At 42.9% G+C, this 13,205-nt stretch overlaps 1 protein-coding gene across 1 annotated transcript in view; it reads left to right on the top strand.

Moving 5' to 3' along the window:
* The window catches only part of NOX1 (NADPH oxidase 1), a 173,775-nt gene that overhangs the window by 97,582 nt on the left and 62,988 nt on the right, over nt 1-13,205 (top strand). The window contains exon 5 of the mRNA XM_063936966.1: nt 3,804-3,946. Within this exon, the coding sequence (XP_063793036.1) occupies nt 3,804-3,946 (143 nt within the window). The remainder of the gene's footprint in view (nt 1-3,803; nt 3,947-13,205) is intronic.

Below are 13,205 nucleotides of genomic sequence, written 5' to 3'. Positions count from 1 at the left end.
TGCCGACACAGAGGTAGCCACAGCCGTGAACTACCGTACTGTACTGTGTCTGCTGCTAATATAGACTGGTTGATAAAGAGATGTCGTAGTATGTATGTATAAAGAAGAAAGAAAAAAAAACCACGGTTAGGTGGTATACAATTATGGACGGACTGCCGAGTGCCGACACAGAGGTAGCCACAGCCGTGAACTACCGTACTGTACTGTGTCTGCTGCTAATATAGACTGGTTGATAAAGAGATGTAGTAGTATGTATGTATAAAGAAGAAAGAAAAAAAAACCACGGGTAGGTGGTATACAATTATGGATGGACTGCCGAGTGCCGACACAGAGGTAGCTACAGCCGTGAACTACCGTACTGTGTCTGCTGCGACTGGATGATAAATAATGATATAAAAAATATATATATATATCACTACTGCAGCCGGACAGGTATATATATTATATAATGACGGACCTGCTGGACACTGTCTGTCAGCAGAATGAGTTTTTTATAGAATAAAAAAAAAAACACCACACAAGTGAAGTCACACGACGAGTGTTTAACTTTTTCAGGCAATCACAATATAGTATACTACTAACTATACTGGTGGTCAGTGTGGTCAGGTCACTGGTCAGTCACACTCGCAGTGGCACTCCTGCAGCAAAAGTGTGCACTGTTTAATTTTAATATAATATGTACTCCTGGCTCCTGCTATAACCTATAACTGGCACTGCAGTGCTCCCCAGTCTCCCCCACAATTATAAGCTGTGTGAGCTGAGCACAGTCAGATATATAATATATACATAGATGATGCAGCACACTGGGCTGAGCAGTGCACACAGATATGGTATGTGACTGTCTTGTACTCCTGGCTCCTGCTATAACCTATAACTGGCACTGCAGTGCTCCCCAGTCTCCCCCACAATTATAAGCTGTGTGAGCTGAGCACAGTCAGATATATATATACATAGATGATGATGCAGGCATGCAGCACACTGGGCTGAGCAGTGCACACAGATATGGTATGTGACTGAGTCACTGTGTGTACCGTTTTTTTCAGGCAGAGAACGGATATATGAAATAAAACAACTGCACTGCTGGTGGTCACTGTGGTCAGTCACTAAACTCTGCACTCTCTTCTACAGTATCAGCCTCAGGTCAATCTCTCTCTCTCTCCTAATCTAAATGGAGAGGACGCCAGCCACGTCCTCTCCCTATCAATCTCAATGCACGTGTGAAAATGGCGGCGACGCGCGGCTCCTTATATAGAATCCGAGTCTCGCGAGAATCCGACAGCGTCATGATGACGTTCGGGCGCGCTCGGGTTAACCGAGCAAGGCGGGAAGATCCGAGTCGCTCGGACCCGTGAAAAAAAACATGAAGTTCGTGCGGGTTCGGATTCAGAGAAACCGAACCCGCTCATCTCTAGTGTGTGTGTGTGTGTGTGTGTGTGTGTGTGTGTGTGTGTGTGTAAGTATCTACTGTGTGTATTAGTGTGTGAGTATGTATGTATGTATGTATGTGACTGTATATATGTGTGTAACTATTTGTATATACTGCATGTGTGACTGTACTGTATATCATATGTACTGTATGTGTTTTGTGTGTGCCAGTACGTATGTAAGTGTATACAGGTATGTGTGTGCCTATGGGTGAGATCAGATGTACTAATGGCAGTGGGGGTTATTCGGTAAGGTTTGCAGATTCTGCTAAAAAGCAGAATCTGCAATCTTTTCTATTGCATGCTGGGGGACGCTCATCAAATCGCAGGGCAAGGCCGTCCAGCATGCTGAATGGCCTGCTCAGCAAATGCGACCACAATTTAATTGTGGTCGCAGCAACTGTGGACGTCCCCCTGCAGCTGCGGCTAGGCTGCGTATGCAGGTAGTCTGACGCCATTTTTCACATAGGGGTGGCTGCGTGTGATGTCACTCAGCCGCCCCGATAATGCAGACGGCCTGACCCCGTTTTTCCCACGCCGCCTCCGCAATGGTCCATCACCGCCCCCAGCCTCTGCCAGTCAATCAGGCAGAGGTGTTTACAGCCAATGTGATCCAATCGATGGAGCGCTGAGAACAGGGACATTGCAGTCGCATCCCTGAATGTGGTTTGACTGCATTCCACTTATAAAAATAGAAATATATTTACTAGCACTGGTCCACATTTCTATTTTCTATTTGCATTCCCTATATGCCTTCTATAGACAGTGTTTCCTATAGGGGTACTACTGTGTGGAATAACGTGAATAAGAGACACTACTTTGTGGTGTAATGTGATACTGTGTGGAATAACGTGAATAAGAGACACTACTGTGTGGTGTAATATGCTACTGTGTGGCATAATTTTAATTAAAAGTACTATTGTGTGGCCACGCCCCTTCCCTACAAGGCCACGCCTTTTTGATACACCCTCCTTATTTCAAGTGTGTGGGGGGGGGGAAGGGGGGCACCAGCTCTTACTTTGCCAGGGTCCCTCGGACCCCTAGATACACCCCTGGCTGTGCATTACATCTTTGTAAGGATACCCATCCGAAAGGGTGGATATAAGTCATCCCCATTTTTCTCTGCGCTTACGTTAAATGCTGTTTTCCAGTTATGAAGTTGCTCTTTCTTTTATTTCGGTTCTGTCCTTGAGGTACTGAGTTTGGAAACCACTGCTGTAAACCCACTGGTCCAGTTAATGGATTTTGTGAAAGTGTTTTAGCATATATATAAAAAAAAAATCAAAAGGGGATAAAAAAAAATCCTGTTAGTAGTTTCTGTAGTGCCTAGGATAAGGTGCTACAGATAGGTGATAATGTAATGCCCCTTACACATTATACCCCACACCGTAATGCCCCTTAAACATTATACCCCACACCATAATGCCCCTTACACATTATGCCTCACAGTAATGCTCCTTAAGTATTATGCCTCACAGTATGCCCATATAAAAAGTTCACACTGTTTACTTAATTATTAGTATATATATATATATATATAATTGCAGGATGCAAATGCATACAAGAAACAAGTAACAAATAAGCAGTAAACAAACATGCAAAAATTAACTGTAGCTCAGCTCAACACTTTGACGGAGAGGAATTAATTATAAAATCTAACTAGTCCTCCACATATGATAATAACTAGCTGTTCTACCTGTTCTTTGCACGGGAGTTTCTGATTTTCATGGTGGTAAATATAAATGAGTGTTACAAATTTGGTAAATCTATAGAGATGTAAATTTGAGATGTCTTAATGTAAGTAAACATTAATCCATGGTTCTTGGCGTTACCCGAGGAGCACCTGTAGCAGAGACGGTAAAAAATGACAGGATATATTTAATTCTACACAATGAATGTGCAATCCAAATTTTGATCTGATTGTTTGTTTGGGCGTTATTGTTCTCGTAACGCAAGCCATGCATTGGTAATGACGGTCATTATGTCAACCCACTTTTCATCTCCTTAGGGGAGATTTAGTAAAATTTTAACTATGTAGTTCTCCTGTTTCCCACCTGCAATATATCTATGTTAAATTTCAGCTTTCTAACATATCAGGAAGTAAGAAAATTAGTGATGAGTAGGTCAGTGAGCGAGTGAGTGAGGGCTTTCTATAATTATATATATATATATATATATATATACATATATATATATATACATATATATATATATATATATATATATATATAGATGTGAAAACTCTCTGACACACAGTTACTCATAATTCATATATTTGTGAATATTAATAGATTTAATATCACATAAACCAACTATTGATTTATCTGTGATATGCTCATGTATACTTTTATGTACACTAAAATATAATGCTTCTTTCAGCTGTTCACATCATTGCACACTTGTTCAATGTGGAAAGGTTTTATGTTGGTGCACAGTCCACAGTACTCACCATTGAAGGAATGTTATCGAGCATTGGTAGCAAGGACGGTGACTGGGTCAATCCAATCAGATCAAGTACTGAGGTATAATATTATAAAGTTATTTACACTATTCTTGTACTAGACTTATAGGGGCTAATTCAGAGTTGATCGCAGCAGCAAATTTGTTAGCAGTTGGGCAAAACCATGTGCACTGCAGGGGGGGGGCAGATATAACATTTGCAGAGAGAGTTAGATTTGAGTGGGTTATTTTGTTTCTGTGCAGGGTAAATACTGGCTACTTTATTTTTACACTGCAATTCAGATTTCAGTTTGAACACACCCCACCCAAATCTAACTCTCTCTGCACATGTTATATCTGCACCCCCTGCAGTGGTTTTGCCCAACTGCTAACAAATTTGCTGCTGCGATCAACTCTGAATTAGGCCCATACTCTTCTAGAAACAAATTTTTATTATACTTTTTTATTTTATGAGCCGATAAATAAAGGACTTCGGAGTTTAAGTATTGAGGAACTGGTTTTCAAAATTCCTTATTTTCGGTGACTTCGGTAGATGTTTTTCAAACCGGCAAAATGTTGGGGTTTGCTTTAATAACATTGCCGTCTTAAAAATTGCCTCAAAATCAACAAAAATCTGTGATTTAGCAAACCATACCTAATATATTTATCCCCTTACCAGTGATATTAATAAGGAAGAAACATAAAAGGTATCATTTGTTAATTGTCCTTCTGTTGTAATGAATGTTATAAGTATACTCCCCTTTTGACTAAGCAAGATAGATATAATATAGACGTTCAACCCACTTAATACATAAGAACAACTCACTTCAAATTCATGTACAGCTGAACAAAAGTAAAAAAAACGGGGGCAGTTGCACTTGACTAATTGTCACAACCAAAGTAGAGTCTTCACCTACTAAAAAGTGAACCAAACACATGCAAAATAGGATCACTATATTCAGAATTATGGAGTCAGTATTTGTAATCACTTATTTATTAAACTTTGTAACACATTCCTATTTTACACTTGGACAAGCCTGTTTCTAGGGAGTATGGGGCCTATGTACTAAGCCTTGGAGAGAGATACAGTGGAAAGAGAGATACAGAACCAACCAATCCGCTCCTAAGTATCATTTAAAAAAAACACAGTCTGTAACATGACAGGTACGAGCTGATTGGCTGGTACTTTATCTCTCTCTCCACTTTATCACTTTACAAGGCTTAGAACATAGGCCTCTATTATGTATTTTCTTCCTGTGTCCGCTGAACCCACTTACTAATTTTAACTACATCTAACTGCTGCACTCCCCACATCTTATCTACCTAGAATGTCAACAGAACACAGTTTTGAAACTTTAGATGGTTTGCTGCATCTCCACATAAGAACCTGGAAAATAACAGATTCTTATTGTATTGTAATGGGGTCTGCAGTGTATCGACAACCACAGATTTATTGGCAACAGATTTATAGGCAATTGTGACTTGGAGCAGGGCAGTACATTATTGACAAGATATCTAGCATCTGCACTGTAAAAGTAGTATGTACTTTGAATAGTGTTTACTTTATATTGTATATTAGGATATAAGATTTTTATTTTATTGTAAAGATTTCCTATAATGTTCTCTGGATGACAAGGAGGTCGTTAGAATTCTCTGTATTTCTCTCTCTTCTTACACACACACACACTCTTACACACACACCTCTTTCAGATGTTTCACTCCCTACTCAGGCTTGTTCCATTACTTGTGGCAAAGCAATGGGATAGAAGTTGGGGTTCCCTGGCTTTAGAAATCGGGTGCTCTTCTGTTTGCCGGCGGCCGGGCTCCCGACGACCAGCATACTGGCGCCGGAATTTCGACCGCTGGCATATCGACATCTTTTCTCCCTCTTGGGGGTCCACAACCCCCCTGGAGGGAGTATAGATAGCGTGGCGCGCATAGCGTGCCACCGGGCCCGCAGCATGGCAAGAGCAGCGAGCCCACAAGGGGCTCATTTGTGCTCGCCCAGCTGTCGGTATGCTGGCGGTCGGGATTCCGGCGGCAGTATGCTGGTCGCCGGGAGCCCGGCCGCCGGCATACCCTACTACTCCCTTAGAAATCCTTTCCCTTTGAGCTAGGTAGTTTACTACACAATAAGGCCTGCATTATATCTTAGACACAGAGTGTGGCGGGGGGGGGGGGGGGGTAAATGAAAGCTATGAGTCACATGTGGTTCACCAGGCAATCGGTACTGGCCTGCTGTCTGCCACTTCCACCCTTCCACACATGGAAAGGGACACCAAAGTATCTCACTGCCTCTGAACTCTTCTGGACCTTTACCACTTCTGGGCTGCATCAGCACAGCTCCATAGTAATGTACTGACCTGCTCCAAGTCACAATTGTGCAGCTCAGATGTGAGGGAGCTTAAAGGCAACTTGCAATGAAGGAGACGGGTCCTTTACACCTGAGCTGTGCCCTGCACCTTACACTTCACGCATTGCATTAACAAAGTGCCTTGTATGCTGTCAGTGAGAAAAGTACTCTCCTGACTGGGCGGTGGCCAGGGACTGGGGGAAGGCGGCTGCCTGACACTGGGCTCCGGGGAGTGGGACTGAGCTGCACCAGACACTGCCTTTGATTGGGAGCAGCGGTCAGACATTTGACTGCTGCAATGGATTACCCCTGGGTTGTCATCGCAAAGAGAGTCCTATGTGGGGTTATTTGGAGCTGGGAAGCAGCTATACAGGTGGATACCCTCACTGATCTATAAGGTGGCAAGGCCATTTTGACAACCCTTCCCCTATGTTCTGAGGACTCTATTAAGACTTAAGTGGTCTGTGTAGGCTGTTGTTCCTGGATTTCCTCATCTTGCTCCGACTGGACCAGCTTTAGACTATTTGCTGTATTTGCTGACTTTTTTTGCCCAAGGAGATTATTCCAGTGTGGCTTGGGTGGGCGTTTCAGACAGTTACAAGTCCTCATGATAATTTAAAGGGAAACTGCTTTTGATATGTGAGAATATTCCCTTCTGCTGGGGGATGTTACATCCTTCACTGGCTATGTAGGATCTCCATGAGGAGAGATGGCTGAAACTTACTGACACACTCCTTCTACCATGTGACCACAGTACTGATATGCAGCCCTACCACAACTCTGAAAGGTGCTGATGATACATGTTCTGTTCTGATGTGTGTAAACTTTGAAGCCCTCCTATAGTGAGCACTGAACCCATCTGTGCCCCCCTTGTGTCTGCGCCAATTTTCAGAAACCTCCGCTTGGATACCACTCTTTACGAGGATGTCATCCTTTTCATGAGTCATAGGAAGTGCAAAGGTCTAAAAAGCACTACTCACCTGACCGAGGCTCCTCCCTGTTCTGATCTTAGCCGATATCTTAATTTTCAAAAAGAATTGGATATGTCGGCACCACCGATACCTACATCGCCTGCTCATTCTATTACCTCGGAGGCATCGACAGACGTCAGTGCCTCGCCGTCCACGCAGAGCATGGGCAATAAACGGGACATGCAGAAGGTTCTTAAGGTATTACAATCACTGCCTACTAAGGCGGACATTCCGACTAAAGCTGATTTCATATCTTTGGAAAGTAAACTTCGGGAGGTGGTGCAGTCTGAGGTATTTGCACTCAGGTTGGAGCTGACACAGCTGGATTCTTGAATTGAAGACTTGCACACTTATGGCGAGAATTCTAATGCTTTCCACCGCACCCTAATCAATACAATTAAACTCCAAGTGGATGAAATTCAAAATGCATGACCTCCTTGATGATTTTGATAATAGGGGGCGGAAAAACAACTTGAGGGTGAAGGTTGTTCCCGAGGATATTCCGCAACAAGGCATTCAGGATGTTCTCAACAAATTCTTTAACAAGTCCTAGACAATGAACGCACTGTCTTCGATAGGGCCCATAGGGCCTTGCATCCTAGAGGCCTGCAGTCTGACTGTCCGAGGGATATTATTTGTCGCTTACATTACTTCCATCAAAAGGATGAAATTTTGCAAAGACTACGAAATTCTGAGTGTCTTGACTTTAATGGCCAACCTATCCAAGTTTTCCAGGACCTCTCGTGGCATACATTGCAATCAAGACGCCAACTGAGAACCCTGACCGATGCCCTCTGTCAATGGAACATAACATATGGGTGGGGGTTCACATTCAGCATTACAGCCACTAATGGGGGTAAGTTGGCCACGGTCCGGGAACCTGAAGATGTTACACCTTTTTGTTCCACGCTGGACATTGACCTTGTGTGGATTCCGGATTGCCAATCCCTGCGATCGCGGATTTCACCTCTCCAAGCCCCTCAGGCTGACCCACCATTTCAACTAGTTGGTTCCCCTTCATCCTCGCAGAAATGAAATCACTCCTCTCCATCCTCATTGGCATCCTCACCAGCTGTGATGACGTGAGGCCAGAGTTTATTCCTTTACGTCTTTGTTTACCTCTTGCACTAGTCTGAGACAGGATTCGTTGTGGGACTGCTTCTTGGGATGGCATAGAGGTTTCAGAACTGGCCTGGTCACTGTCATATGAGACATGTAATTCAGGTTGCCTACCATCCTTTCAAAGCTTCAGACTATATAGTTGAAGGCTGATTGTCTATATGGGGATACTTTCCTTTTGCTCTTTAGGTAGGGTTGTTTGCTGTTACTGATGCAGTATTTGAATGTTCTTGACAGTTTATTTTCTTTGGTTTACTTTGGGACCTCTAGCTGTACATGCAAATTATATTATCATATAGAGGGGTTATTATAATATTCCAGTTTTGTTACTAATGTGTTGGTGGGTGGATCCATTCCTCCACTGTTGCCCTGACTGCACCGCAATGTTTGGTCCCGGTCCTGGTAGTGGGAGTACCGCCCCCACTGCTTTGATGCCCAGAAGCAATGTTTTGCTCTTATCTTCTCCTTGTTTGTTCTATTGCACTTTGTTCTTATTCTTTGCTCCTCTCTCTCTCTCTCTTTTTTTCTCTTCTTCTCTTCTCTTTTCTTTGGTTTTGATCTCTACTCCTTGCCCGCCATACCTGGGGTTGCAACAGTTCTACTCATGTATTCTTCTTATAGATTCAATTCATGTGCCAATAAGCTTGTATCTCTCCCTACCACTCTGAAATAATTTGAATGTGATTTCAGTCAATGTAAAGGGACTCAATATTCCTGAGAGAAGGTCACAGGCCTTGAGAGAATTGAAATCTGAGAAGGCTGACATTGCTTTTTTACAGGAAACTCATTTTAAGGAGGGAGCCGCGCCTTCTCTCAAGAATAGAACCTTTCCCACAGGTTTCTTTTCTAATAATGTTGAGGGCAAAACACTAGGTGTGGCGATCTTATTTGCTAGACATGTTGCTCTCACTGACATTGAGTATCACCAACTGATACCAGGTAGGGCTATGCTATTAAACTGCAATGTCTCCAATTAGCGACCAAATAGAACCCAACCAGCATTCCTTGACAGAGTGTTTAATCAGGCCCAACCATACATAAAAGGGGTCTTAATTTTCGGTGGGGGTTTGAATTGGTCCATGGACCCTTGTCTGGATTCCTCTAATCCATCGCCTCGATATTCAGACAAGCTTCATCATAAGGTCAGGAAAATTCTTCACCATTTTCAGTTTATCGATGTCTGTTGCATCCACCATCCCTACACACAGGATAATACTTTCTATTCCCACCCGCACAATATATATACCAGGCTTGACTACCTATTTATCTCACATAGACATTTGCAGCTAGCCTAAGCTTCTACTATAGGTAATATTTCTTTGGCGGATCATGCGCTTATTTCTTTAAAACTGCACCTGACATCTTTGCATTCGAACTCGTACACATGGCGATAGAATGAATTGATACTACAGGATACTTACTGTCAGCAGCAGATTAGGGAGGCGATTACAGATTATATTAATGTTAATGACAATGACGAGGTCTCCAAGGTAACGGTCAGGGAGGTGCACAAGTGTATCATAAGAGGCAAACTGATGCAGCTGGACTCCTTCATGAAAAAGCAACGTCTAGCGGCTAGGGACACAATAGTAAACAAAATGCAAGCACTTGAGCTTCTACAGAAATCTGCCCTTTCAGAAGACATTTTTAAATCCCTTTTAAAAGGCTCGGCAAGAGCTTCATTCGCTTATGTCAGATAAAATTAAAATGGACGCTCGAAAATGCCGAAGCCGTCATTTTCTCTAGAGGAATAAGCCCGGTAAGCTGTTGGCAAGGGCTCTGCAGGCTCAACGGGCAGCGACATTTATAGCTCGAGTTAAAACACGCTCTGGGGTCACTTGCAATACCACGAAAGAGATAGCGGCAGCCTTTCAGTTTTTTTATTCTCAGTTGTACAATTTTCGTGACCCTACAGGGACAGAAACAGATGTTATACAGAAGGCCTCTATTAAAAAATATTTAAGTGAAATCAATTTTTCTACCCTCCATAAGGAAGAAGTAGAGTTTCTAGAGACTCTCTTCACTTCATTAGAACTTGAAGAAGCCATTAAATCCACCCCTAATAGTAAAAGCCCGGGCCCTGATGGCTTCTCCATAGCTTACTATAAGATGTTTGGAGATGTCCTATCCCCAGTAATGCTTAGGGCATTCAAGTAGGTATCAGACCACACTCCTTTTTCTCCCCAGTCTCTGCTTGCACACATTTCGGCCTATCTCCTTGTTGAATGTCGATGTGAAGCTTTTTGCTAAGTTAATGGTGAACTGTTTGAAGGTATTTCTCCCAGATCTAGTTTATACAGACCAGGTGGGTTTTGTCCCTGATTGACAGACCAGAGACAACACCACTAAAATCCTGGACTTGATTTATTGTGCTTCACATTAAAATTCTTCCTCTATTCTACTTTCGACCGACGCGGAAAAGGCGTTCGACAGGGTAGAGTGGGAATTTTTATTTGGTGTGCTGGAGCACCTGGGCCTGGGGCAAGTGGGTTTACAAAGAGTCAGGGGCTTGTATTCTAGACCCTCAGCCCGCATTCGCATTAATGGTGAGTTATCAGACCTGATTCAGATTGCGAATGGCACTCGTCAGGGCTGTCCTCTGTCTCCACTGATATTTGTCTTATGTATGGAGGCCTTGGCGAGGGCCATTTGGCAAAATGTAAATATTACTGGATTGGTGGTGGGTGACACGGAGTATAAACTCGCTCCTTTTTGCAGATGACCTCCTAGCAGTAATATCCAACCCATTAACATCTGTACCTAACCTCCTTAAGGAATTTAAATGGTTCGGAACCCTCTAAAATTTGAAAGTTAATCTAGCAAAATCTATAGCTCTGAATTTAAAGTTAGACCAGACGAGTCTTCAGGTTCTCCAAACTATTTCCCCATTTGCATGGCACCCCACACAATTAAAATATTTAGGGGTAATCTTAAGCAGAGACCTTTCCCAGGTCTACCACCTTAACTTCCCTCCCCTTCTTGCTAAGCTTCATTCAGATCTTACTAATTGGCGCACAAAGAGAATTTCATGGCTAGGTAGAGCCGGAGTTATTAAAATGAATGTCTTACCTAGAATCTTATACCCCTACAAACCTTACCCATCGCTATTCCCCGGGCCTGGTTTATTGCACTGCAGTGAAGGATCAGACACTTTATCTGGGCAGGGCATAAACAGAGGTTTGAGCATGAATTACTTTATAGGAGAAAATATTGTGGGGGACTCCAATTACCACATTTTATTTTGTATTATTATGCGGTGCTTCTTATGAGAATTATGGAATGGAGCCGTACACAGGATAGAAAACAATGGGTAGATATTAGCCTCACTCCCCACTTTACATCCAGACTCCCCCAGGCTCACTAGAATTTCCTCTGTGTCGCACCCGCTTACAGGGCCCACTTTCGCATGCTGTCACCATCAGTGCACCCAACCCCTTTTGTCACCGCTTCCGTCCCCACTTAAGCCACTATTTAGAAATCCTGCATTTACACTGGGTAATTCATCTGCATCCTTTAGGTTATGGAGGGACAGAGGTATATTAAGAGTTGATCAGCTACTAGACTCATCGGGTATACTGAGCTTTTCTGCAGTGCAAGCAAGCTGGTACCTGCCTAACATGGAAATCTGGAGATATCTCCAGGTCAAACATTTTCTCATGAGTCTATGTTCCCCTGGAGATTGTAGACAGGTGAATACTTCCTTTGAAAATCTCGGTATCTCTCAAGCTTACCCACATCATTCCTTCTCTGCAATCTATAAACTAGTAATTGACCAAGGCTTTTCTTCCCAACCTAAATTTGTCAATGACTGGGAATTAGATCTTCAGGGTCCGATTTTCAGAAACACATTTTCATTGTCTGTTCATATATACTGGTACTAGAGACTCACTACACAATACTTACCCGTTGGTATCGCTGCCCTAGTTTACTTGCTAAGACATACCCGGGGGGTCCCTAATACATGCTGGAGGTGTATGGCGGCGGTTGACAAGCCTTTCCACATTTGGTGGGTGTGGTTACTTCTCCAACCTTTTTGGCAAAAGGTGATAGAAACAGCTAGCATTATACTTACTGAGGACCTGCCTCTTTGCCCTATCTTCTGGCTTTTAAGTCTTGTGAGTAGACCTTGCTCACAGTTTAAGAAAACTCTACTTTGCCACATTCTTAGTGCCGCAAAGGCAGTTATTCCAGTTCATTGGAAGTCTGCTGTGATTCCTTGTATGAAGGAGTGGTGTGTCCTCTCGAAGTCAAAAATATTACATGGAGAGAACATCCAAACTCCACACTGTTGAGTTGCTATGCTTGCGAATATGCACAGCGTACACAGCAATATATGGTAACATACGCACTCACACAGACATACCACAAAGATATATTCAACACATATTTCATACAGCACATACATTTAAACATATCAAGCACCAAACATCATAAGGTTTTAGGTTATATAATGGAATATAACGTCATGTATGTGTATTGTTGGAGCGTAGCAAGATGGGCGATGTCATGCATGATGTCAGGATGATCGGGAGAATGTGTGTGTCGATTTGGTGCATGTGATTAAGTTGTACCACATTGCCATGAGTAGATATGATTAAATGAAGGAATATGAATTCACTTCTACTTGAACAAAAGGATTTTCAAAGGAGCATGTGTGGACAGGAAACCAGAGGACAGCAACCTTGAACAAAATCCCTCACACTGACCAATGACTCATCATGAATGAGAAAGTTCCCTACCCTAGACCAATAACAGAAAACCTATACACCCCCAACAGACTCAGTGTATAGCTGATCCCACACACAGAGCCTGCTGTTCTTTTTGTCCCGGGTGATGGTCGAGATGCTATCTGTCTATTGGCTGTTTGTTTTTGCTGAGAGAGAGAGAGAGATATGAAGC

This window comes from Pseudophryne corroboree, chromosome 8 (genome assembly GCF_028390025.1).
Source record: "Pseudophryne corroboree isolate aPseCor3 chromosome 8, aPseCor3.hap2, whole genome shotgun sequence".
In the NCBI taxonomy this organism is placed as follows: Eukaryota; Metazoa; Chordata; class Amphibia; order Anura; family Myobatrachidae; genus Pseudophryne; species Pseudophryne corroboree.
The sequence above is the reverse complement of the archived record's forward strand: the minus strand, read 5'-3'. Positions and strand labels throughout refer to the sequence as shown.